At 42.2% G+C, this 26,869-nt stretch overlaps 2 protein-coding genes and 1 pseudogene across 2 annotated transcripts; 1 reads left to right on the top strand and 2 right to left on the bottom strand.

Moving 5' to 3' along the window:
* Positions 1-1,652: 1,652 nt before the first annotated feature.
* Positions 1,653-8,338, bottom strand: LOC136469872 (uncharacterized; annotated as a pseudogene).
* A 3,580-nt stretch (positions 8,339-11,918) lies between these two features.
* LOC136473501 (uncharacterized) lies at positions 11,919-14,587 on the top strand. Its single transcript, XM_066471137.1, has 4 exons — positions 11,919-12,243; positions 13,511-13,564; positions 14,128-14,191; positions 14,267-14,587. Exons 1-4 carry the CDS (start codon positions 12,067-12,069, stop codon positions 14,380-14,382), a joined length of 411 nt encoding a protein of 136 aa, XP_066327234.1. The 5' UTR covers positions 11,919-12,066; the 3' UTR covers positions 14,383-14,587.
* Positions 14,588-24,532: 9,945 nt separating this feature from the next.
* LOC136473500 (auxin-induced in root cultures protein 12-like) lies at positions 24,533-25,342 on the bottom strand. Its single transcript, XM_066471136.1, has one exon. The coding sequence runs from the start codon at positions 25,340-25,342 to the stop codon at positions 24,584-24,586; it is 759 nt and encodes a 252-aa protein (XP_066327233.1). The 3' UTR covers positions 24,533-24,583.
* Positions 25,343-26,869: the final 1,527 nt, after the last annotated feature.

Raw genomic sequence — 26,869 nt, 5'->3', positions numbered from 1 at the left:
CTAGGACCGGTGCCAGCGTGTGACTGACAGCGAGAGGATGCCCCGCCTACTGCTTCGATCGGCGCATCCCAAGCCAAAGGTCGTGGTGACCCCCAGGCCGGGCAGGAGCCAGTTGGGATGACTCCACCCCTGGTTGAAGTGAGGGGGCATGGGTCATAACCTAGGAGCGGTCCTCACCCTACTGGGCCCATCGACAGCCGGGTCTTGGCTTCAGAGTCATGCCGCTTACCTCCCGGTATGGTTTTCTTTGTTTCTTTCTGATCTTGCTGTGATTGGCTAGGAGGTGTGATCTATGATTGGCTAGGAGGTGTGACTAGCCTCTACTGGACCGGACGCTAGTTGCAAGTTCGGTCGGTGCGTCCGGTACTCCTTCGAGAGCCCAACGACTCTATTTATTGAGGGCGCCTATTTAAGTGAATTGGCCAGCCTTGGGGTGTCTCACTTGGCACTTTGACATACTTGACATCCCTTTGAGCTGAGATACTCCACTCCCACTCATCTCTCTTAATAGTTGATCATCCAAGTGAGTTTAGGAGAGCATCCAAGTGCATTTGCTTTGCGTTGACGCATCTAGTGGCACTTGTGGTTGCTTTGGCTGTGGTTTCTCTTGTTACTCTTGGTGGTTGCCGCCACCTAGATGGCTTAGAATAGCGGAGGAGCATTGGCACGAGTTGGTGATTGTTCGTGGCCATCTCCTAGTGATTTGTGCGGGTTCTTGACCTTCTCCCGGTGAAGAGCCAAAAGGTACTCTAGTAAATTGCTCATCATTGAGTTACCCTCACTTGTAGGTTGGTTCTTGCGGTGCCCATTTGTTGGGCTAGGTTTATGAAATACCTATTAGCCATCGAACCACCAAGTGTGTGGTCGACACAACAGGGACTAGCGTGCCGGCAAGCACGTGAACCATAGGAGAAAAATCGTGTGTCCCTTGTCTCATTGGACTTCTCTTGGTATTCATTTGGTGCTCATATTGTGATTGATTGTCTCTTGCCATGGACGGTAAACTCTCCATACACTCTTGTACTTACTTTACTTGTTTCACTTGTGTAGTGTAGCTATCTAGTTTGCCTAGTCGAGTAGCTTGCTAGTTGTTTAGTTAGTTGCTTTAGTTTCTTGCTAGCTCCACTAGGGTGAGAGTAGTGACTTAGCCTCTTCATTGTGCCTAGAGATTATAACATACTAGAATTATTGGGATAGGTGGCTTGCAACCTTGACTGGAGCTAGAGCAAAAAGTTACGCTTATTATTTGACTAACACCTTGCTCTAGTATTTTGTAGAGAATTTTCTTAGGCTATTCACCCCCTCTAGCCATTAGAACCTTTCACACATGCAGAAGTCTGATAATCATATTGCTTATGAAATATGTTGAACACAAAGTTATGAATTCGAGTATATTCAAGAAAATTATTAGCACTCAGTGCACTTGAAGCATTAATGATAACAAATTATGTAGTCTCACATGAGCTAATACAAGTTTTGGTTTTGCATTTAATTATTATTTTGGTAATGACAATACACTAAAAATAACAACGAAAAATCACAACATCATAAGTGTTGGTGAAATTTTATTGGTATATAGTGTGCAAGAAGTTTCTATAGTCTACATCCTGATTGTCCATCCCCGTCCTTAATCATGAATTGTGGAGGCCTTCCTAATGGACGACTGACAGTGTTCCATGAGGTAGTTGCTTTTTATTCCAGAAGCGTTCTTGCTTATAATGTTTTTCTTCTTCAGACTCATTTGGTGAACCTGTGCCACGTGAGGTATCACCATCTTTCACTGGCATAAAAACCATAAATTATGTATTAGAGCATGGAAGGGAAAACACAACATATTAAACAATAATAAAATAATCATATTTGTTTAAATGGAACTATACATGTATACTAACTTGTACCATTCAAATCTCATGTATAATTTGTTATTGAACATACGCGTTGCCTAGTTCCATATGTAAGAAAACTTCCTATTGAGGCATGTGTTTCAATCAAGAAGGTTGGATGCATCTAATCAACCACACAAGTTTGTACCTTGAGAATGTAGTTCATCACTAAAAGAGGTATTCACTAAATAACCAGGGCTATCCCTTCTGCCCTAGTTTGACATGGATTCAAAGGAAATTCCACATGAGAAGATTTAAGAGGAGGTGAAAATGAACTTGGTGTTGCACAAGCAATAGACCAACTTAGAATATCAATATTAACTAGTGTCACACCCAATTTTAAGGATAAAATTGAATGCACTAACTCATGTCTGCCCAGGGATCAATCACACACACAAGCTGACAAATTATAAAAGAGTATCATCACAGTGTATCTAACATCACGATAATAACATAACTTAGTCTTATACATCATAGCGGAAAATAAAAGATAACTCTCTCTCGTGGAACACCATCACAAGGAAGGTCAACTGGTTGACCACAAGCCTAATAATCCTCAGGAAATTCCTCATACCCATTATCATCTGTTACCCATCTGGGATTTTTATCCAAATAAAGAAAATAAACAAGCGTAAGTACTTCTCGTACTTAACAAGATAATATGGGGTTATGTAGCTCAAAAAGGACGACACTGGTTTACTGCAGTTAGCACTTTTAGTAAGTTAGGATTTTATTACCAATTATTATCAAGCTATGCTTAAGCTCCCATTTGTACCCACATAATCAGATATCTGAATCATTTGCATCATACTATCATCGTATACCATCATAAATGAGCCACAATGAGTAACCAATTATTCTGTGAGTTTTCTGGGCCGCTCGTGACTGTGAGCACGGCTGTTATAATAGTTTGTAACCCTATACAGAGGTGGTGCACATTCACCACGAGTCGTGATTCCCATATGCCTAGGTTAATTACTCCCATGTCACTACCAAGGTGAGTAGGCAGGGTACACTATGAAGCCATTTCATAGGTTTCTCTAACAAGTTAGGGCCGCTAGGTTTCCTCGGTAGGCAGATGTAGGAACCCCCCTTTCCTATGGCACATATCCATCGCGGCTATACACATAGGAATAGAGGCAGTCCTATACCCAACGTGGTAAGCCCCTTTTGTGCCATAAAGGTAACCTCTAACAAGCTAGAAAAGGTCCTATTACTGAGCTAAAGTCAGAGCCATATGACTCTCACGGTTGCACTGTTAGTCCCAGCTTTTGCCGACAGATAAGTCCTTATGGAGGGCCGGGAGCAACATGATCAAAAGTCATTTGCACCTTCGCCCTATGGATCAGTTGTTATAAATCATGTTGCACTTTTAGTTCCATAGAACCATTAACCATCGTATAGATCATGTTTAGTTAGAGCACTGGCAATCTACCCATATGCAATTAACCCATAGGAGTCAAGGGAACGAGTCATCAAATGACTAGAATGTTCTTATGGTTATCAAAATTAGACACATGCACATGAGTAAATGATTAAAGTGAATAGGACATCAAGGTAGGGCCCATGCTATACTTGCCTTGGTTCACAAACTCTTAGCTGGTCCTGTTGGTCAGTCGAAGAACTCTTGGTCTCCAACGTTCTCCTCACCGTCTGAACGCGACCAAAACGGCAACATACAACATTCTAGGAACATTCATGCAAAGCAAACAATCCTACAATTAGAATAGTACACCAACAAGTATAGAAAACAAGATAAAAATGTTTATGAAAATAATCTACGTCTCGCTACGATCACGTCAACGCGAAGTTCATGAAAATCAGAGCTAAAACACAAAAGTTATGAATTAAACAGGGTTTCCTATAACACTTTATTTAATTAAACCTAACCATGAAATTTAAAAGTTACAAAATTGATTAACAGTGGTACTAACACGTAGATTATGAAATTACGAAGCTAACGCAATTTGAACGGATCAATTCGAAGCTAAAACGAAGCTTTTATGAGCAAAACAAATATAGTGGCATTTCTGTAAATACTGAAAACATATTTTGAACTAAAACAGTGTACTTTATGTTTTTAAAACGAGAAAGCGTACTCTGGAAACTATGCTAGGGACTGCGGGTTCAATTTGGTGAAAATAGGGGGTTTCTTAAGCAATTTTACCCGCAAAGGGGTATCAGCCACTGAGAGCTGTTGGATCAAGGACAATCGGCTCAGATTGGATCAGGGAAATGAGAGAGAAGGAGATGACGGCCGGAACAGTGACACCGGTGGCAAGCTCCATGGCCGACGGTGTGGAGGTCACCGGCGCGCGCGGTTAGGGGCCTACGGGCCACGGTTCGAAGAACCGAGAGCACCGGGGAGTAGCGGGGGTTCTCGCGAACCCATCCAGGCCGAGAAGGCGGCCGGAGGGCGCGGCTGGCGAGGTGGCGGCCATGGCCGGCGGTGAGAGCACCCGGGCGCACGCGGCTAAGGCTCTAGAAGCCATAAAACGTGAAATAAAATGCACAGGAGGAGAGAGGGGAGTACGACGAAGCTCATAGTGGGGAGAAACGGGGTCGATGGTGGCTCGGAGATGGTGGTTCGCGCGGAGGGCGGACGGTGGATCCCAGCGATCCTCGGCGCGGTGGTTTTCGGCGTCCACGGCTCATGCGAGTGTGAAATGAGAGCGGGGATAGGCAGCAGGGGTGCGCGCGGGGGTTTGGCTCCTTTAAACGAGGCCGGGGAGCGGGGAGGGGCGCTCCCACGATCGAAGATGTGGGCGCGGCGGCAGTTGCGCCAGGTGCGCGCGGGGCGAGCGGGAGGTTGGGGTGGCTCTGACGGGTGGGGCTGGGATGGCAGTGGCTGGGCACGGGGCGGAGGCGCGACAGCGGTTGCTACGGAGCTAGGCCGATGCACTGCTGGGCCGCGCGAGGCTGGCTGGCATGGAGGAGTTGGGCCAGCGGGAGGGAGAAGCCGAGTGGGCCCAAAAGCAAGGGAAAGAAAGGGGAAAACGAGCGGGCCGGCTCGGGGAGAAAAACAGAGCTGGGCCAAAAGTGGAGAAAAGAAGGGGAGGAAAAAGAATTCCTTTTCTTTTTCCAAATACATTTTCCAATCTCATTTTCAAGTTGAATTTGAATTCAATTCAAATTCTAGTCAAAGTCAATCATTACAAAAACAAATGTGCAGCAGCATGAATGCATCAACATGTTACTAACCTTATATTTGATTTTATTTTTACAAAAATTATTTCTTTCCTATATTTCACTGATCACATAATAACATAATTAAATCAAATTTTCTTATTTCAAAAGACTAAAATTTTGGGGTGTTACAACTAGTATTTTGTGCTATGCATGCCAAGGATTATGGGCATTTGGTCTGGTTAATCATCTATCTAGCACTACTCTTGAAACTTTTATTTGTAAAGTTAACTCTTCAGCTTACTTACTTGGGGTGCTTACAAATTGAGTAAAAGACACAATACAAGACAAATAATTCAAGACCAAACTACAATCTTGCCTGTTTTATCTCAAACTAAGCACATCAGATTTAAAGCTTCCATGTAAGATATGATATTTCATTATCTACTGTTGTAGAGAAAATTAGCAAACAACACTGAGTGTTTTTATAAAATTTTGTGATAGCACATATACCATCATTCCCAATGCACAAAAAGAAATGAGAATACCGTTAGAAGCAACAATGCAAAATTCAAGTAGCAAAAAAAAACAAAATATAAACTTTTGATGACCAACCCCATACTATCTTTGATGTTATGTAAGTATCTGCAAATTTTTAGAACATAAATAAAGTAATAAAAATCAAGCAGGTATGCACACAATTGTACAAGATTTATGATAATAACAACAAATGTAGTAACTTACAGTGGTCTATAGTTCGATCCCGTTTTATTTTCGGTGCTCGACTAGACTGAGATGATCTTGTAGGCTGCTGATAAGGCTTCCCATTTACTATTAATCTACTACGTAAACTTTCATGCTGCCAAAGAAAAGAAAATTAGTCAGTTATATACTAGAATTACCTCTGTAGTTTTCCACTGCTACTCTTTATAGTAATTAGATTTGATTTCGTGCACTATGATATATATGCTCTTCGATATATACTATTGACTACTAGAGTTTTTATTATAATATACCTAAAGTTCTAGAAGGTTACAATATATGTTTAAGAAAACTAAATAGTTTAAAATAATATTATTTTAATACTAGAGACTTTGGAAACAAACTTGTCGAGAACGTAATTTTTTTCTGGGTGGAGGGAGTATAAGAAATCCTTGTCCCAAATTGCCAAAATACCAAGGCCATAAATAAAATTACCACTACAAATCATTAAGTGAAACTTGATTTCCATAACATTGTTAACCCATCACTAATTATTTCCTAGTTACTTATTGCTGATGGTAATGGTAAAACAAACTAGGGATAGAAAGAAATGCAGATACAAAACCATTTGGAAGTTAAGAAAGACAATTCTATATGAACCAAGTGGCAAGGAAACAAATTTCACTACCTTTGATTTCATAATGATATGTCCAAAATGCAAGCAACTAGGAAAAAGTATGTCATGCATCTTTCAAAAGATAAATAGAAAACAAAGAGAACAATTACCAGATCTACTGATATTTCAAAAGAGTACAGATCATGAACACTTGTCTTTTGAATAAATGCACGCCTGGGTACCTTTCAGTTTCTAGGAAGGATAATGCAGATTTCCGTGTGCGGAATGTGTAGGAACTAGCAGGATCCGTGTAATACTGCATGATAAGACAAAATAATGATTCCTAAATCAAGCAATGTTCATTTATTCAATGGTAAAACATCATGACTCAAGAGCCATATTACTTACTAGATCTCTCCCGATCAATCCTTCATTTGTTTTTCTATATACTGGTTCTTTTACCCAACCTTCAGGCAATCCACTTGGCCAAAGGTCCACTTTTGCAGGTATCTACAAATATGTCAAAAGAATAAATAGAAAAAACATCAAACACTCAAAAGATGTAATGTGTTATTTGAGTTGAAGAGGTTCTAGCAAGAGACACACGTTATCTTCAGAACTTGTGTCACATTGTTCATGGGTGTCGCACCCTAGAGACCTTTGCTTCATTGATATAGAGTAGTACATCTTTCTTTGATAGCAATCGCATGCCAGTGACTGAGTGAACATAAAACTACTAATGAAACCATATAGACTATCAATAGTAGCCATCGGTGTATACTAAAATCATTAGTAACATAAAATTGCTTGTAGTTGAAACTCCATTTCAAAATTAATTCCATTACTTATAAGACATGAACATAATATATATATATATAACTTCATTTATAATAATTTTCTTGGATCAAAGATGGACAATGGATTATACAAAATAAATAAGTTTCACTAAGTATCATGATGTATTCATCAACAGAGAACAAGTACACCTCACTGAGGATGTGATACATAACATACAAATAACTGAGAGATTTTTAATTTTCTAAATAAAAAACAATAGTTAATTTTAAGAATATAAAATTGCAATGATCTCATACAGTGATATTCCTTACCTCCACTCTAGTTTGCTCCTCACTAGGTGCAATTATGTACTCAGAATCTAGCTATTCCATACCACCCTCTTCTATAATTCAAATATGTTCAATGTATTTGTTTATTAATTGGGAAATTCCGTATCTACGAGTTTCTTGTTTCAATGTAAGAACTTGCATACAAATAGAAGAACATTACAATAGGATATAACTTGTTTAATTGCAATTACTAGTTACTATGAGAGCCTAAAAGTAAAGTAAAACCAGCAACATATATATAATATAGCAATGGTACCAACTAACTAAACTCGTGGCTATATATCTTGTACATTCTTGTCTGTCTTCTCCCCACTGGCTCTTACCTCCATCACCCACCCTTTTGGAAGCCATTCATGTTGTCTCTGAATATGCAAGCATAATGAACAAACAAAAAATTGTAATAACACATATATAATAAAAGTTGGTCATACATAAAAAATTGTAGTCATGCACCTGAAGCTTGTTTTCTGCACCACGTTCCTTCGATTCTAGCATACGCTCATCTGTCCTAGAAAAAAGGTACTCCAATACCTCCGACTTCGTGGTGAATGTGTAATTTGATATGGGAGAAGTATAGTACTGCTTGCAAAATAGTTCAGAGGTTCAAAGGAAATTCATAAATCTGAGTAATAAGAAAATCTAGTTTATAAGTGACATTTCATATGGCACAATTACTTGTTGAATCATATACAAGCACTATTTCTATTGTTTGAGAAACATACTCAAATAATGGTGCCATCTTCAGTGCGGTAGACCTCCATGATCCATCCATCAGGGAGCCAATCCGATGGCTCCACTAATGCCTCAATATCCTCCTCCTCATCTAGACTAGTTGGTTCCTTTGCTTCCTCATCCGATATCATAGTCATAGGTTTGTCACCCATTTTTTGATGGTTTGGCTACAATCTACTTATGCTTACCTTCTAGCTTTGGATCTATCAAAGCATAGGATTGCTTGAACGATGGGTATTTATACTAATCTTCCTATCCAACTGGTGCTAGCTGGTATCCACCATAGGCTAGAAATTGTCTAGGTTGTTTGGTAAGGAACAACTCAAAGATTCCTTTTCAAGATCTAACTAGATAGTGTAACGCCTAGCTCATTTATTGTTGTAGATACTACAGATTTGAAATGCAGATTACATTATTAATACACAGAACGTAAAATAGGAAGGTGGGTGAGCCAATATCCCTCACAACGGTCATCATCATCTGGGTGCGGTGCTGACTCATGGGGATGAAGACCTCAGACTGGATCATCGGTCCTCCATACCCTCGAACACCCATTGGTCTGCTTCCTCTCATTTAGGGGCAGTGGCTGTAAGTGGGCCACCAATCCAAGGGAGGCTCCACCTTGGCCCTTCGATGTCACTGACTTAAATCAAGGGTGGAGAAGCCTCTTGTGTGTGCTTCCTTGCCTCTCCCATGGATTAGTGATGTGGTAAGGGGGGTAGGCCCACGATCAAAGAAAGCCCATCATCACCATTCCAAATGCGACCCAGGAGGCCATGAATGGATCGAGGTCTCAAGAGCCATCTCTTGCTTAGGAGCTCAGGGACTTAGCCAAGGCATGGGGAATTCCCAAACCTAGGAGAGCTCTGACCAAGCCAAGGCTCCCGCAGTCGTCCTAGCCTTGGCTTAAAGTGAATGTTTGCCCTAGGCAAAGCCAGAAGCCAGCTCTAGAATCTGTCAGGCGCCTAGAGCCTAACATACATAGAAGCACTACACTGTCATCTCGCTCCACTAGCCACGAGGTGTTGTCTGTCACTACCTCAGTAGGGTCATGTCTGGGGCTTGACACGTTAGGACAAGGAACTCCCCCAAGACCTCGAAAGTGGTGGGCTCTGGGCCTGCTTGGTAGCCTCTTCAGGCAGAAGTAGAAGCCTGGTGTCGTAGGTTCATATAACCATGGTGAGCATCGTGGTTGCTCGTCGAAAATTGATATGTGGGTCTCTAGGTGGCTCAGGCACTCAACAACACAAGAGGGACACGATGATCTATCCTAGTTTAGGCTTCTGAGCCCTACATCTAGCAGTGTAGTGTTCTCCGTGTTAAGAGTACCCAAATCAGGGATTACAATGATGGAGATTGAGAGTATGTTCAATGCAAGCCATGACCCTATCTTGTGACGAGATTAATATTGTTTCAAACGGACCAATGGGGCACGGTTTGCCCTGAACATACCATGTTGCAACGTTCTGTATCCCATATGGGAGATCTAGGAGAACATACCAGAAGCGTTGAGACGGCGATAGCACCTCTCTGGCGGCGATCTGGTGATGGACATTCACCAGCATGTAGAACATCTGGCAGCGCTCTGACATAGTGGGGTTTGGGGCCAAACCAATTCAGATCTATCGGGTGAGGGCCTCGAGGTCTACTCCCAAGAGGCCCAGCGGATGATATGACGCCGAGGACTCAGTTGTCCGCCGATGCAGTCTCCTTGAGGGGGTGAAGTTCGCTGTTGGACCCTTGATGTAACTTCACATGGTCCTTCATGAATATGATAATTCTAATGTGCTGAATAATTTGGACAGAAAGGAATGATCTAATCTTCAAAGGAGTGCATCTTTCTCTTCAGGATTGCAGGGCTTTTCTCTATAAACAAATCTCTTTGCTGAAGTTGAGAGCAAATGAGCCTTCCGGCTTTTTTTTACTTATTATGGATCCAAAATCTGTTATAATCTGCCTTTTAGCTTTCATCTTTTTTTGTTTCTTGAACTCTTTCTTGCGATGTTGAACTTTTGCTTGTTTTAATTATATTTTAACGGACCAAGCCCCTCCTAAAATAAATATAGCAAGGAAAACATAGGTTAAAAACTTAAAATGTGAAATCAACAGATTTATTTAAGCACATGGCTAAAATCTGATTCTCACAAAACTGCTTAAACACTAAAGCATGCTTTTATTTTTTTCGACAAAATGAAGGATTTTATTAATTCACAATCATTACATCGAGTTGATACAATATTTGTGGAAGGACTAAATTTTAAAATGACCTATTGTTCACCCACCCGCCAAGTTCTTTAACTTAGATGGACAATTAAACATATCATGTATGTAACTGTACCCACTTGCCAAGTTCCTGAACTTAGTTAGCGTTTGGTTGGGAGACAAAGTAGAGTGGAATGATCATGTCTTTGTTTTGAGGGACGGAACGGTTCCATTTTTTGTTTGGTTGAGGAAAGATAGGACGGATCTGTTTTCTGTTTGGTCAAGAGACATCAAAAGTGGGATCGGCTATCTGACTGGTAGAGTCCACGTGCCAGTCTCTTCTCATGCTTCTTAATTTTTTATTTTTCTTCCTCTTCCTTATCCCATCGTTCTTCTTATCCCAACTGTACACGCGCTTCATCCTCCGACAGCGCTTGGTCGTGCACCCATCGTCTTCCTCCCCTCCTCCACCGTGCGCTGGGTCTAGGGGCGGAACCGCCCACACGTGCGCTGGGGCCGGGTGCGGAGCCAGCCGTGCATGCCCTAGGGCTGGGGGTGGACCGACTGCGCGGGCGCCGGTGTCAGGCGGAGCTCGGCCGCACACGTCGGGGGCGGAGACGGAGTGCACCGGGGCCGGTCGTGCGCTAGGGCTAGGCGACGCCGGAGCTCACGAGGCCGGTCATGCTTGTCTTCCACTGCACCTCCGAAGGCAGGCGCAGGTGAGCTCGGCCACGTGTGCTCCTTCCTCCCCTTCTCCACCGGCTGACGCTCCTAAGTCCTACCTCTCCTCCTCCATCGGACGTCGTTGGTGCCTAGGCCACGGTCTCCTCATGCACGCGTTGATAGCGCTCGTCCCACTTGGGACGTCCCTGTCCGTCGTTTTTTCGGGGGCAAGGTGAGCCCGAGTCTGACGGAAATATACCTAAGTGGGATGTCCTCGCTCCCGATAGCCTCCCAACCAAACACAGTCTGGGTCCGTCTCATCCCGTCCCTACTTATCCTCGCATCCAAACACACACTTAAATGAGCAATTGGAAAGATGATGTATCTGTGTGCATCCACCTAACAAGTTAGTGCACTGAGAGCATCTCCGAGAGCCTTTCTAAAATCTACTCTTTAAATCATTATTTGGAAAGTCATTTGAGTAAAAGTCGTTTTCTAAATCTTTGTATTCTCCGATAGCTTTTCTATAACTTGTGCGCAGTCTAGAGAGTCATCCTTGCTCTATACCTTTAACTACCTAGAAATCTGGAATAGTGGATATTTATATTTAGATATTCAATTGAAGAGGATGTTAGAGGCTATTTTTTCACTAAATTTCTATTCTTGTATATTAAAAAAGATATAAAGAGTCTTTTATAGATAGTCTCCCGTGCATTTTACTCATTTTATAACCATGATACATTTCGTACTGCTTCTGGAGTTCTACAACCGTGGTGGAGCTGCCGGAATCCAGTTGTCCTCACCAGTCACCACTCACACCACCAGATACGGAAACCGACCGTAGCAAAGCAAAAGCAAGGCATGTTTCGAACGGCCCTGACTCATATCATATGGGCCCCACTGCTCATACTCTCAGATCGATCCGACCCAAAGCCGAACACCCGAACCCGATCCCCTTGTCTCTCATCGCGCCACCGCTTACCCCGCCGCTGCCTCCGCCGCGTCGGCAGCGGCGATGGCGTCGTCGTCATCGCGGTCGCTGCTCCACCGCCTCGCAGAACTGGCCAGAGGCCGCATCCGCGCCAACCACCGCATGCTCTCATCCACCTCCTCGTCCACCGCCGCCATCGAGAGGGCTTCGCAGTCGCCGGCGGAGGCCCAGGCCGTGCGCATGACGGAGGGTTGCGTGCGGGTACGTACATCCCTCCTACTACCTACTAGTAGATCGTTCCGCTGCATTTTTCCAAATCTGTAGGCTATTCTAGTTTGTTTTCTGTTTTAGTTGGGATTAATTTTGTGGTAGCAATCGGACTCTCGCCTCCTATAGAGTATATGCGGTTTTTTTTTTTTGTGCTAGCTTAAATTGGTTCCGATTGAGTAAGCTAGAAATACTTAAGGTTTATAGTTCTGAATAAATCCAACATAAGAAAATTGTGGCAACAGTGGTCATGGGGCTAATGCAACCATTTCTGAGCTAGGCCTTATCCATGAATATGTATCCATGGCTGTTATGGGCGTCAAGAAAGGCCAATGGAGCCAATGAGCCAGCCAGCTAGGGAAGAGGTGCATGGGCAACACATGTGGCAATGGATCAGATTTGTTAGGATGATTAAATTAAGCTGTGAAATTATTGTATGGGTTAGACTGGGATTGTGTCAGCGGGCTCTATAGAAACACGCTCTGTATCCTCATTGAAATTAAGCAGTGGAGGCTCAATTTAATTTAAGCGTTTCAAATCTATAATCTAATCCCTCCCCTAGCAGCTGACTCCACCTGGCTGTCGTCGTGGTGGTTTTGACCCCAAATGAACAGTTCACAACAGAGGTGTACCATACTGCAACCGATACAACAGATACACACGCTTTTTTTGGGACTGTCTGTGTTTAAGACAGGCTGAAAGGATGAAGACTTAGTTATTTCCTCTGTACAAAAATGGCTACGTGCTGTAGTGTATGGTTTGGTTCATTGTGATGGTGGTTTTCCCAGTCCTAGGTAGCTTCTACTTGAAAATAGTGTCATTGAAATAGTTTGTGTTGAGATGTTGACGAAAGTTCTGGAATTAGACTTTAAATACCTATTGCCAGAGCCTTATTTTTTAGCCTTGAAGTCAACATGTTGAAGTTCTGAAATGAATGAGATGTTTTATCTTTTAGGCTTTAATGTTTGCCTCTTTCACTTTCCCCAGCACACATGTTTCATGTAGTTATACTTCTCATTGCTTTAAAACCTGAACTGTTTTGGTATGTTCACATGGTTTTTGTTTTCTGGGTAGTGGATGGGCTATGGTCTATGGAGTGGGTTTAGGGTATTGGGCCACTGGGCAAATGGTCCTTGAACTTACATACATGCTATTTTTGTTAGTTTCATGCTACACAACTATCTTGGCTGTTGAACTCAACTTGAGAACTTCTTTATTCTTGAGTTCTGTTGTGATTTATACCTGCCTTTACGATATGCAGGTTTCAACAAATCCTAGTGCTGTTGGGGGCTGCAGCTGCAAGAGTTCTTTCATGGTGAAATAGCTTCAATGTTACCTTGAAGAGATCAATAACCAGAAATAGCATTCTATAGCAAAACATTCGCTTTGGATCTGAGTGTACAATTGGTATTTTTTGGTAGTTCTAAAGATGTTTCTTTTTTAGTTTTGTTACTGTTAGAAATATCATCACAAACTGTCTGGTTCAATCTGTATGCCACTAACTTGTGATAGTTATGATATGATGAAAAATTTATGTACATGTAATCTTGTGGCTATTAACATTTTACTTTATGTTGCTTCTTACAAAAATGATAAATAAGAGGAACAGTCTATTGTTCTATTGATATGACTGAATATACTGAGAATGTCTTTTAGTATCAATCCTCAATAATTCTCACTCCATGTAATAATGTATTTCCACATGCTTGAGTGTGAAAATGTAATGATAATGCAACCATACCACTACTCCCCCCATATCTCTGCATTCTGGTTTGTTCGGATGGAAACATAGTGCATGCTATTTTTCAGGTTCTGTTCAGTCTTTTTGGTAGTGTGTGATGCCGAGGATGACATGGAGTTAATTGTATCTTTTTGAAGGTTTTGGTGAACTTGCTGTTAAACCTCCCCGCATGTTGGTGGGTCACCTCATTGTCTTCATTATGTGAGTACTAGCTGTTTTGGCATAAGTTACTCCTGTTTATAATTGTTCATAGATGATCCACAAAAATAACTTCAGATTTGTTAGAGGCCGGCATTCTTTCTCGTCTTGGAAAAACCTCTTCCGTGAAGAGGCCAAACTTCAAGCTTCTAGGACAAGGAATGACAAACGTGCAACTTTTTTCCTTTGTTTAGATCTTCTTTCTTAGGCCCTCTTGGCTTTTTGGCCTGCTGTTTCCTCCCTGTTGTGCTACCTCAGCCCTCCGTCTGCTTGGTTCTTTGTAATCGCACTTCCTTTTGTACAGTGTTTTTGTTTTTAATAAAATCCTACGGTAGGAGTATCCCCTGATGTATTTCCCGTTCAAAATACAAACCTGATTGGAGGGTCTTGCAATACAACAACGTTGGACCATCTCGGTGCTAGCAAACACCAAATATAACAAGTGTTTATTGCTCACCTATCCCAGCTCTAAGATTATAATCTATCATGATTCACGCTAGGCTTAAACTACCAATAATTCCTTAATCTTGTTCTAATTGTCTTGATATTGCATATCTTCACTTGGGCGACAGAGAACTCCAAATACATGTATGATACCTTTCCTTGAGTTGTAGCAACCTCAAATAGCCAATTGGAGTGGTGTTCATGAGGCCCTCTTTTGACTTTGAATGCATCCGTGGAGATGTTTGGTTCTCCAAGTTCATCACCGTCCATGTAACTAAAATATTTCTGTCCTCCGTTTGTGTAAAAAAGACTGGATGTGCTATGTTTGGAACTACAAAAATTACGTAGTATCCCCAACCTATTTAGATAACCAATGTGAGACTAATTTCACTAGAACAAAACACATGGGACGAATCGAGTCAAAATCAAAACATTGATGGGCCAGTGCATTGTAGACACTGATGGTGGATCTAACGTCCCATAGGGGCAAACCCGTCGATGACAGTAATGACAAACCATGCTGTGGCTAGGTCCTCAATGACGATGTCCATGTCATCTATGAAGGGGAGGTCCAGGGTTTGGGAAGGATGAATGGAGCACCATTCCTTTGATGAAGAAGGGAAGACGGAGAGGGGGAGGTAGGGGTATTTTGGTCTAACTTTTTGAGGACAAAAAACAAAGGGTAAGGAATGCATGTCTCAAAAACCCATGACATTGTAATGGCACGACTAGAATATCATGAAATTGTAATGGCATAGATTGAATTAAATTTATGGTAATGACAAGTTTCCTGAGCTCATAGCAAGTTCTTTCTATTTTTTGTGAGAATTTCTAGATGTATCTCTTTTTGTCTCTTGTGAAGATTAAGGTAGTGGCCCAAAAAATTGCCTTGAATTAGTAATAGTAAAATAGAAGATGTTGCTCCATGGGGTATGCAATGATACACATGAGAGAAGAGCTCTTGGAACACTTGTATTATTTCAAAATTAGTTTTGAAGGATTTAGTATTTGAGAATATATTGGTAGACAAGAAACCATTCACTGGTTATAGATAATTATTTATTATTAGATTAAGAATGTATGTTTATGTACTTGGTGCTTAGAGCAAGGGGGTTTATTGGCCGAAAGGTTAACAATATTTAGAAATCTAATATACAAAATTAACTACACATTCATCAAAAGTAAGCTTTTGTGTTAGTATCAGTTGCCTAGGGAAAAGTGATGGTTGTGAATAACAATTTTTTTTGTTTGGCTGTTTACTTTGGAAGATTCTACATCTTACTAACAACTTTGAATAAATCATGTGCAAGCACTTCCTTATATTGTAGTAGATGACATATGGAGTATAGAAATTTGGGACATTATTAAATGTGCAATTCCTCGAAATTCATGTGGTAGTGGGATAATCAAAACAACATGTGTAAAACATGTTTCTGAATCACGTTGTTCCTCGTATGGAGATTATGATTATGAATTAAGGCTTCTTTGTCCCGTTGTAACACCTCAGGTGTTTAAATACTAAAATATGCCATGTCATCATATGCATAGCGCATAATTCATGTATTAGTGAAAATTTTGATATGCGTACACTAAAACAAGTTTACCTTTATGTGGTATGTGTTGAATTGTATTGTTTGAATCAAGTTCAAAATTTTGTTTGGATTTGAATTTTCAAGAAAAACCCTGATTTTCAGTATTTAAATCCTACCCTGAAAACTCATTTCAAAATCTAAGCATATTTTGGGGTTGAGCCTAAAAGCAAAAGTGTAGAGCTTGTCAAGTTATATAAAGTTTGTTTTTGGAGTTTTCAAAGTTGTTATGAAAAATTTAAAGTAATTTGAAAAGGCGAAATTCTTTAAATGTCCCCTATTTGAATTCAAATTTGCATTTCAAAATGTAGATCGAATTAGGGGGTGGTTATAAAAGAAAAGTTGTAGAACTTTGAATTTTGAGAAACTTTTATTTTTGGAGATTTTTGAGTTGTTATACAAATTTGGGAGTAATTTGGAAATTTAGACGAATGGCAATTCTGTAAATATGGTGAACAGTGCTCCCGCTTAAGCCACACCGCCAGCGTCCTTCTCCTGGCTTCCAGTCACGCCTCTGGCCGCCCTCGGCTTCACGCTGGCATGAGCAGGCCACTGCGTGTCGCCTCCTTGCGCCTTTGCCGCCCTATAAAGCCCTGGAGCCGTCGCCGTTCGTCTCCTTTCTATTCCTCTGCTTTTCCTGTCGCCACCGCTCAACTCCGGCGAGCCCACGTCGTCGCTGTAGTGCCTCCACCATCACAGCCAAGCCAGTCCCAGCTCCGTCTCCTCCTTGCGAACCTAGCCAACCAACTTTGGTCGCCTGATTCCGCCGGGAACCCGCTGTGCACACCTTTCTTCCTCGCGGCCGACAACCTCACCATCGCAAGCGCATCGCCGTGGCCAGCGTGCTACGGTCTGCCTCTGACCTTGCAAAGCCTTGTTTCAGCTGTCTCGATGCCGTGGTGCTTAATACCTTGTTGCTTGATCGTTTTGTCCACTGCAGTCGCTGGAACACCGCCACCGACGACACTTTGCTCCGCCGTGTTTGCTCAGACCGTCAAACCACCTTGCTGTTGCTCCTTCGGCTCGGTCTTTGACTCCAACGTGTTCGGGGTGAGCTACTGGTGCTTCCTAGACCCTTTGTTTAACTACTACTGGTCTCCTTATCGCCGGCGTAGCGCAGCCGCACCACCGTGTCCTGCCATGGACGGCGTCAAGCTCGATCCTCGCTGTAATTGCTTAAGCTAGTGCATTCAATCGATGCGGGGTGGTGTGGGGAGTGTGTTGGTACCTTCAGCCTTGGCCGGAGACCTCATCGGCGGCAGGGTTATCGCTGGTCAGCGTGTCGTTGCCAGTGGTCAGCAGCCGAAGGTTGAAGATGATATGTGGGGTCGGTTGTCAGTGACTCAGTGTTCAAAATGGATTTTTCTATTTTGTAGATTTGAATGAATAGTGATAGTTTTTGTTATTTTTGTGTAGAATTATTTAGAGTTCTAAAAATTATGAAAAATTTTGTGTGACCTCTCTGTGATGTATATTATTTATGAAAAATATGAAATGTTGTTTTTCAGTACTTTTTGAATGTGATGAAAATTGCTCAATTAATTAATAATTGGGTTTCCATGATTTTTCTAGGCTTAATTAATTATCCAAAAATTATGAAATTTGTTTTGCCACTTACTTATCATGTGATGAACCTTTACAAAAATTTTGAGCTCAATTGGAACTAAGTTGATTTATTTCATAATTTTGAATTAAATAATTAATTCATAAAAGCAAATAGTAACCTTTAATGATTTAGGTTTTGCTTGAAATTTTGGATTGAGTGATGACCTTGGGTCATTAGTTGGTAATGATCCTTGGCAATTGGAGTATGTGTTACGAAAAAGGTTTAGTTAGTTTAACTTGCAACTGTACCGCGAAGGAAAGTTGTATTCGAATTGTTAGTTTTGCATCCATCATCAAGCATCATGTTTCGTATTCCGCATCATGTTAAACATGGTATTGTTACTACGTGTAGTGAGCAAAGGTGAACACGTGGTAGTTAATCAAGTTGCGGAGGAGGTTAATCCGTCTGTTGAGGTCAGATCAGATAATTGTGGAACGTCGTAGGAACCTAACTTTTCCGTCAACGAAGGCAAGCCCTGGATGCATTTAACGCTACCTTGTGTTTTACAAATTTTATCGCTTTTGCTTTTATATACTGCATTAAGTGATTAGGAGTCAAGTGGAAACCTAATTGGTGCATTACTAACCTTGTTTTTCCATATCTACCTTGTTACCAGTTTTAATTCGTAAATGACTAGTTATGCTTAGTCCTGCTTAGCCGGGTGATTACCTGTCACCTGAGAGTTTTAAATGGATCTTTGGTTACTTATGTTATCATGAGATATGAGCATGGAAAGTAATAAATCTAGACCGGGCATACTCGGTGTGAGAGCCACAAGACATGGAGGTCTTATGAGCGGCTTCTTTCTGCCTGTGTCAATTAAGGTCCATCCATTGTTGAATTACATGAGGTGAGACTTTGTAGTACTAAACACATACTTTGGTAAGCCTTAACTCGGCTATTCTATTACGAGAATGGCTACTCGCTCATTGGGAGTGGAGAGATGGCGGGAATAGCGTGTACCCACGTGGCAATGGGTTGGATTGGTGGAGTACTGTATTCTCGGGTGGCGCGGACCCATTCTTGTTTTAGAGGATCCGAGGGTAGGTTGGTATATGTAGGTCGGGGACCTGCATATGTCGTGTGGTCTAGAATCCCTAGCTGGGTTTATAATCGGTTTGAATCGTCGTTGCTCATCGGTTATGGAGACTCAACTCACTGTTCATCATCGTAGTTAATAACTGGAACTTGAGTAAGGTTTAAGAAAGTGTGGGATATGAAGTTTCATGATCTCATTACGGATCATGTCAGCTTTGTATATGATCTTTTTGAAGATAAAAATGTTGATATAAAGAATTTTGTTAAAGAGCTTTTACGCAAAAAGAACTTTCATTATTGCTAAAGCCATACCTTGAATCCCATGAGCCTGCATTCCTGAGTCTTCTCAGTTTTTATTTCGGTTAAGTCTTATTGAGTACTTTGGTACTCATGGTTTATTGACCCTTATTGCAGGTGAGCCTCATGAGCAGGTCTGTTTTGGACCTTGCTGCATGACTGTTGTTCCTGTCGATGACGATAAGTGAATGTGTGATCCTTGGGCAGGATGCTTATTTTGTGTGTTATGTTTATGTTAATTATGCCACTCCACTACTACTATGGTTTGTAATAATAATCGTACTCAGTTTGTAAGGTTTGAAACAACTGGTTTGTAAACTAAGTTACCATAAGACTTCTGCTATTTTACTTTGATGTATATATTTGAATAAATATTGTAATACTGCAATGACTCTGTAATGTGATCCTGCTTAGAAATCGTGGATGATTCGGGGTTCCCCGAGGACACCCGACAGACTTCTTAAGTTACCAGAAACATATGCATAGTCATCAAAGGTCATTGGACAGTGACAAGTGCATGTGGGTCCTATAACTTAGGAGGTTCTACCACACCCGTGGACTGAAGAGGTTTTTCCTCATATATATGGAGATCATGTCTACCAAATTGTTGGACATGGTCTTAGGTATAGTGTGGTGGTTTGGAGATGAGGTGAGATGAGATGGAGCGCATGCACTTTGTGCGTGTTTTGTTTAGAGACATGAAGGGCAGAGTCATCCCACCTAGAATATATTTTCATCATATGCACGATGAGCTCGTTCCTATAAAAGAAAGCAGATTTACTAGTGCATCCCTCATGGCTGAGCTCGTTGGTGGAGGAGAGGAGGAAGAGGTGCGGGGAGGAAGAGCAATCCAAAGGTTGAGGAACTGCTATGAGCGAGCTCGGTCGGAGGTAGGGTGCGGTCGTTGTTTGGACAGAGGTTGAAGAAAGGGAAAGAAATGTGAGAGGCCGGCAGGTGTCACCCTCCTTATCCCATTTTTTTATGTCCCTAAACCAAATACACAATAAGGATCGTCCTATCTTTTAGACCGAAGGCACATTGGCCTAGCTTCTATTGAAAGCTTTAACAGAGTAACTGCTGGGACTACCAGCTTTACAAGAGAATGCCTAGACCCAAGCTAACATTATCAACGACACAGCAAACCACCACGCACACCTAATGCAAAAGATTAAAAAAACACTGACCAAACAGAGGTGCATTTACAAAAGCTAGATGACCCATAATAGAAAAGGAAATGAACATCTTCGGGGTCTTCATCTTCATCAAAAAACATAAGTCACTAGGCTGACAGCCCCTCCTCCAGTTTTCCCAGCGCTACCTCCATCTTGCTGCGGTCCTCCACCTTCGTTAACCTGATCCACTATTTTAAGAAACCGTAAGCTCTATAAGCAACTTGTTTAGGGGATTTATCAATAATATTTGAGGAAACTAGGTCATTCCTAGAATTCCACTACTAAAGTTATCACCCCCTCTCTTCCCAAATCTTGATAAGAAATAATGGATATTGGGATTTTAGGCCAGCCCAGACTATCCCTCACCCAACTTCCTGGTCTGCAACCTTTTCTCCATTTTCTTAGCAGCATCACTCAATTCAGCCATGGAGAGTCTACTGTCACTAATAGGAAGGCCCTAGATACTTCATAGGGAACTTGCATAGTTTACAATTGAAAGCATCTGCCACCTCTTGTCCAGCTTCCTCTGATAAGGCAACATTAAAAACTTCACTCTTAGAGTAATTAATCCTCATTCCAGACATCTCTTCGTAGCAGAATAATATGAACTTAAGATTTATGATATCCTTCTTGGAATTTTGTAAGAAAAGTATAGTATCATCTGTGTATTGCAAATGTGTCAAACCACCGTCAAATAACTAGGTACCACTCCATGTATGACCCCTCTTGACTGGGGATCTCCCTGCCTAAGCCCCTTGTAGCTCCTAGAATAAGAGCCAACTTCACCATTTAAGTTCACAGCCACTTTACCCTCTTGCACAGCGCTGATCACCAAATCAATCCACTTTTCACTGAAATTTTTCCTCAACAAAACATCCCTCAGGAAGCTCCGGTTCACCTTGTCGTATGCCTTCTCAAAGTCAAGTTTTAGTACAATTCCTTATTTCTTCTTCACCCTCAACTCATGTAGGACCTCATGAACAATCAACACACCATCCAAGATGAACCTCCCAGGGATAAAAGCTGTTTGAGCTTCACTAATTACTTTACTAGCCACATTGTTTAGCCTCAAAGTAAGAACTTTAGTGATAATCTTATAAATCACATTAAGCAAGCAAATTGGTCTAAACTGTTTAATTTGGTTAGCCCCCTTGATCTTAGGAATTAGTACTAGCACCCCATAGTTGAGCCTAGCAATGTCCAACTTGTTCTAGTGCAGCATTTGAAGCATCTCAAAGATATTATCCTTTACCAAACCCCCAAAAAGATTTGAAAAACAGAGTGGAGAAACCATCAGGCCCAGGTGCAGAGTTAGCCTTCATCTCCTTGACAACATTTTTCTAACTCCTCCATAGAAAAAGGTTTAATTAAAGCTTGATTGTCTAATGCCTCCACTCTTCCTTCAAATCTCCAGAAATCTTCCCCTAGTTTGATTCTGGGATCTCTTTCACTTCCAAACAATCCCTTATATAAATCAGTTATGTATTTCTTCAGGTCCTCTTTCTCCTCAATCAATCTATCCCCATCAACCAAACTCTTTATTAAACATTTTCTCTTTCTGCCATTTGCCACCCCCATGAAAATACCCCCTGTCACCTTGCAGCAGCCAATTCTCTTTCTCCTCTTCTTTGCCACATTAATTCCTTAGCCTCATAAATAGCTACTAGTTCATTCTCCTTCTCATATCTGCCCAGCCATTCCTGACTGTTCAAGCCTCTGCTTTCTGCTAGCTTATCCCACTCCTCAATACATGTCAACAGTTTTTGTTTTAGTTTCCTCTGATCACTCCCCCAATTTCAGCTCCATCCTTTCAAACTTCTCCTAAGACTTGAGGCCAAAATCTTCAAATGATCTAAAATATACTGTTTATTCCTTTGAGGCCATTTGTCTACCACCCACTCCCTGAAACCTTCCTGTAACAACCAAGCTAACTCAAATCTAAAAACTAATGATCACACTCTACTATCACTTTCAGTTTGGACTGATAGAGGGTTATGATCAGAACCTAATCTGGTCAAGGTCTACACTGTAGCTAATGGAAATTGAGAGTCCAAATGTGCAGAAACAAAAACTCTGTCCAGAACTGCCATAATTGGATTCTCTTGCTTATTTGTCCAAGTATAACTACCACCATGCCTGTGAAGTTCTCTCAAACTAGTATCATTCACAAATTGATTAAAAATATGAACCAAATTTCTATTAATGACCCCATTAGATTTCTCTGCCATATCTCTTACCAAGTTGAAATCCCCACCTACAATTACAGGGTTTTGCTGAAATCAAATTTCCTCCATAAGCTCCTTCAAAAAGTCAGTCTTGAGCTCCAACTGTACAGGGCCATAAACATTTAAAATATCCCACTTAAATCTAGAATCAATAGATTTCAGACTAAACCTTTGGAAATAACTACCCTCCTTGTAATACAGCACCTCCAAAGAATCCTTGTTAACCCTAACAGCAAACCACCAGATCTCCCCCTAGGAGCAATCCACCTCCAATCCATGTCTTCCCCTCTAACTAGATTACTTAGCTCTCTTGGCTTGAAAGATTGTTTGATTGTTTCTTATAGACATACCACTTCTACTTGATGTTTATGGCAAAGTTCTCCTAGCTGTACACAATAAGGATCGTCCTATCTACACAACTAAATAAGAAATGAGATCATCTCATTTGAGAAATCAGAGATAGGGTCATCTCATCACTAGCTATCTTCAAACCAAACACAACCTTATATATTCAGAAAAGAAAGAGATCTTTTAGATAGTCCATGGCTCCCGTAAGAAGTGGAGAGGAATAGGTCAAGGCTTTGTCCAAGCACCTCGATCCCTCGAAAGGGACAAACAATTGCACTAAGCATGAACTGGTCCTCCTCCACGGCTGCACCCAGGCCAGATTGACCGCCTAAGTGTCTCCGTGGTGGTCGTGGTCACCAACTTGTCATGGTAGAGACCGGTGTGGTGTGCCATCGACGAATCATGCCACTATCCCTGAACCATTTGCTGCTGCATCCGTCCAAGCTTTAGAGAGCACAGCCACCATGATGAAGAAATATGTATTATTAAGTTGCATGCAACTACCACTTCAACCCAAAAGCTTAAGCTTATAGGAGAGGTGGGCAATTCACTTATATTCCAACACTCCCCCTCACGTGGAGGCTCCCTCAGACCTCAAACGTGGAATAGGAGCGAGCAGTAATTATTTTATTTAATTGTGCTAACCAGGATTCGAACTCGAGACCTCTAACATCATATTAAGTTGCATGCACCTAACAGTTCAATCCAAAAGCTAAAGCTGATGGGGAGAGGTGGCAATTCACTTATATTCCAACACTTATGACCGTTGCTGCTCTTTCTCTCCTTCAGTGCTATTTTTTTATGGAACGATTGAAGAACACTCCATTGGTAAGGACCTCTATTTTGCGAGTCTTTTTTCCTTTTGGGCAGCGCATCGAGTGACACCACAGAGTTGACAATCATTCAGTGATTCACGCCTTAATCGATTTGATGGGAATTGAAAACGATTCAAAGGAATTAAGGGGATTAACTGAACGAGTCTTTGAGAACATAAAAAATAAAGGGTGTAAATCGATGTAAAAAAATAGCGACCTCAAAACTTCATTGCGGAATGCCTAGAGCACCGAAGGTTTAACATTCGCATCTTCGAAAATGGTGTAAAGCTAAAGTAAAATTGTTGCCCAGGAACTCGGCGAGTGTCAGTCTCAATAGGAAGTTTTATGACACAGTTACAATGAAATAAAACTCTCTCTATCTCTCTTCACATTTAACCTGCCAGCTTATGACGTGTCACAATATTAAATAAGAATGGAACATGTTTGTAAACCCTATTGAGACGAGCTTTAAACAATTTTTATCCAAAAACATGCAATACGGTTTTGTCCATTCAATTTGTTTTACTACCCCGTTGAGAGAAGAATATAGTTCTAGAGTAATGTTAAATAAAAAAATTAAAGTTTTTACTAAGGTTATATAAAAAATACTGACATTTATCGTACTAAATAAATAAAATATATTTTATATTATGTTTATTTAGAGTCAGACATGTTAGTAACATTTTCATAAATTTAGTTATTAAGTTTAAAATAGTTTAATTTTAACTAGACCTATTACATTATTTTTTGAGACTGAGATTGTATTTATCTTTATTGCATCAAGGAAGGATGGCAAGGTAGAGTAGAATACAAACCATAATGACACACAAAAATAAAATGAATGATGTGGTACATCAGCAGCTATCCTACCATCGCCCAGAAACCCAGCAATGCCAGTACAACGTGTGCCGTCGGGGAGACCCTGTGCGTGCCTGCCGCCCGTGGGATCTGCCTGCCTGACGGCGGCCAAGAAGACGACCTGTCGCTGGACGGGCCGCCGGCGTGAGCTGGAGGGCTTGCGGCAGCCCCGACAGTGAGGACGAGCTCGCCCATGGCAGCCAGGTTTTCGGGGGCCATGGCGTGCACATTGGGCGCTCCTCTGGTGACGGAGGACCCGACCTGCCACACCTGGTTCACCACCTCCATCCCCTTGCCCAGCTGCAGCGTGGCGTACAGCCGGATCCTCCCGCCGCTGCCCACGTCGGCGGCGAGGCCGTCGGCGGGGAACGCGATGGGCGTCGAGGCGGCGCCGACCGCGTAGTAGCTGGTGATGTTGTAGGTTCTGACGGTGGGCGTGGACGCGGACGAGGAGGCGCCGCCAGCGACGAACGCCAGCAGCGCCTGCGTGCCCACCATGCCGTTGTCGCCAGTGGGGTTGATGCCCCAGGCCACCCACCCGCCGGGCGCTGCCGGCACGGCCACGAACGCCAGCGACAGCGACGGCCTGGACGCGTCGTCGTAGTAGGTCCAGTGCAGCGCCGCGCCGAGCTGTAGGAGGTCCTGGCACGTCACGTAGGTCTTCCCTGATGGGAAGACCTCACTGGTGCACGCGGACATGGCGGCCGGCAAGGCCAGACCGAGCAGGAGCACCACGAGCTGGTGCACCGTCGCCGAAGCCATGAACAGTTGAAGCTGATCCCCTGGCTACTTGTACTTGAGCAGCCGCCTCTGCTTCTGCTAGGTGCTGCTCTGTTTTACTACTAGCAAGTGGAGGATTGATTCGACTGGATCAAGCGTAATAATGCTGTGGCGACTTGCGACGTCCAATGAAAGTATCAAAGGTTGGTTAATGGATATGTGATGGACAACCAAACATCATGCCTGGAGAATGGTCTACTTTGGTGGACGTGTACAACGGGTTGCCGGAGACGTTAGTATTACGGGTGCCGTCAGATTTTAATTGTCTCTCCATCTCTCTAAAATATCTCTCCATCGCTTGCTGCTGCGTCGTGCGCTCGTTGCTGCCATCTTTCCCTGCCGCGCACCCCATCTCGCGCTGCGTAGCTCCTCTAGCGTCGCGCTCCATCCCCGCTACCGCTCCACTCGCTGGCCCGGCCCGTCCTCCATGCGTCGAGGTGCTACTGGGGTGCTACCGTGGTGCTGCTGCCACCGCTGTTCCCCACCAGAATGTCGTGGCCGCTGCAATGCGCGACCTCTGCAAGAAGATGTTGCGATGAAAACGCATGTTGCAAACATATGTTTCAAGTGTTTCAGATATTTCAGGGGTATGTTGCAATTGTTTCATATGAATGCCGCAAAAGTAGATCGGGAATATTGCACATGTTGTATATGTTGAAAGTGCTTCAGAGGCATGTTGGAAGTGTTTCAGAGGCAAACATTCTGATCTGGATGTTGCATATTTTTTACACATATGTTGCAACAATATATTCCAAATGTTTTAGTTGTTTGAATATCATGTTGCAATAAGTGTTTTCTTGTCACAAGTTGCAAGTGTTTTATATGGATATTGCATATGTTTCACACATATATTGCAAGTGTATGTTCCAGATGTTTCATCTGTTGCATACGTATGTTGCATTCAAGTGTTTCATTTATACATCTTTCATGTTGTTTGGAGAGTTATGGGCGCGGAGAGTGATGGTAGCATGGCATGAGCACCGGGGAATGGGGCGTAGCGAGTTGGAGGTCAAGGTGTGCGGCGCGCCGGTGTCCTGCGGAGGGGGGGGGCGCTCAGGGCCACGGTCGGGGCACGACGGGGGCGGGGTGCGACTACGGGGTGGGCGAACTGCCTCGAATCGAGGCAGATAGGGCAGGCTGCTGGTGCGCCTGTCCGGATGCCCGCGCGCTAGCACCTCCCATTGTAGTTTTGTCCAGAGTTAAATTTGTCTAATTTGATCAAATTTATAGAAAAAAATATTGATATCTAAACTATAGAACAAATACACTGTCAAAATATATTTCATTGTGGAAATCTAGTTTATTGTTGTATATGTTTGAGTATTTTTCTATAAACATGATTAAAGATGGAGAAAATTGATTTAGGAAAAAACTAAAATAACTTATAGTTGGGATGGTGGGACTATTTTCGGATTATATCTTCTTTGTTAGTATATTTGTTCCTATAGTTCATCAATTGGAATGTTGTGACATATGTGTTCAAAAATAAAAAGGTCAAAAAATAAGCTT

Source organism: Miscanthus floridulus, chromosome 8, assembly GCF_019320115.1.
Source record: "Miscanthus floridulus cultivar M001 chromosome 8, ASM1932011v1, whole genome shotgun sequence".
Lineage (NCBI taxonomy): Eukaryota > Viridiplantae > Streptophyta > Magnoliopsida > Poales > Poaceae > Miscanthus > Miscanthus floridulus.
This window is presented reverse-complemented; position numbering and strand designations above follow the sequence as displayed.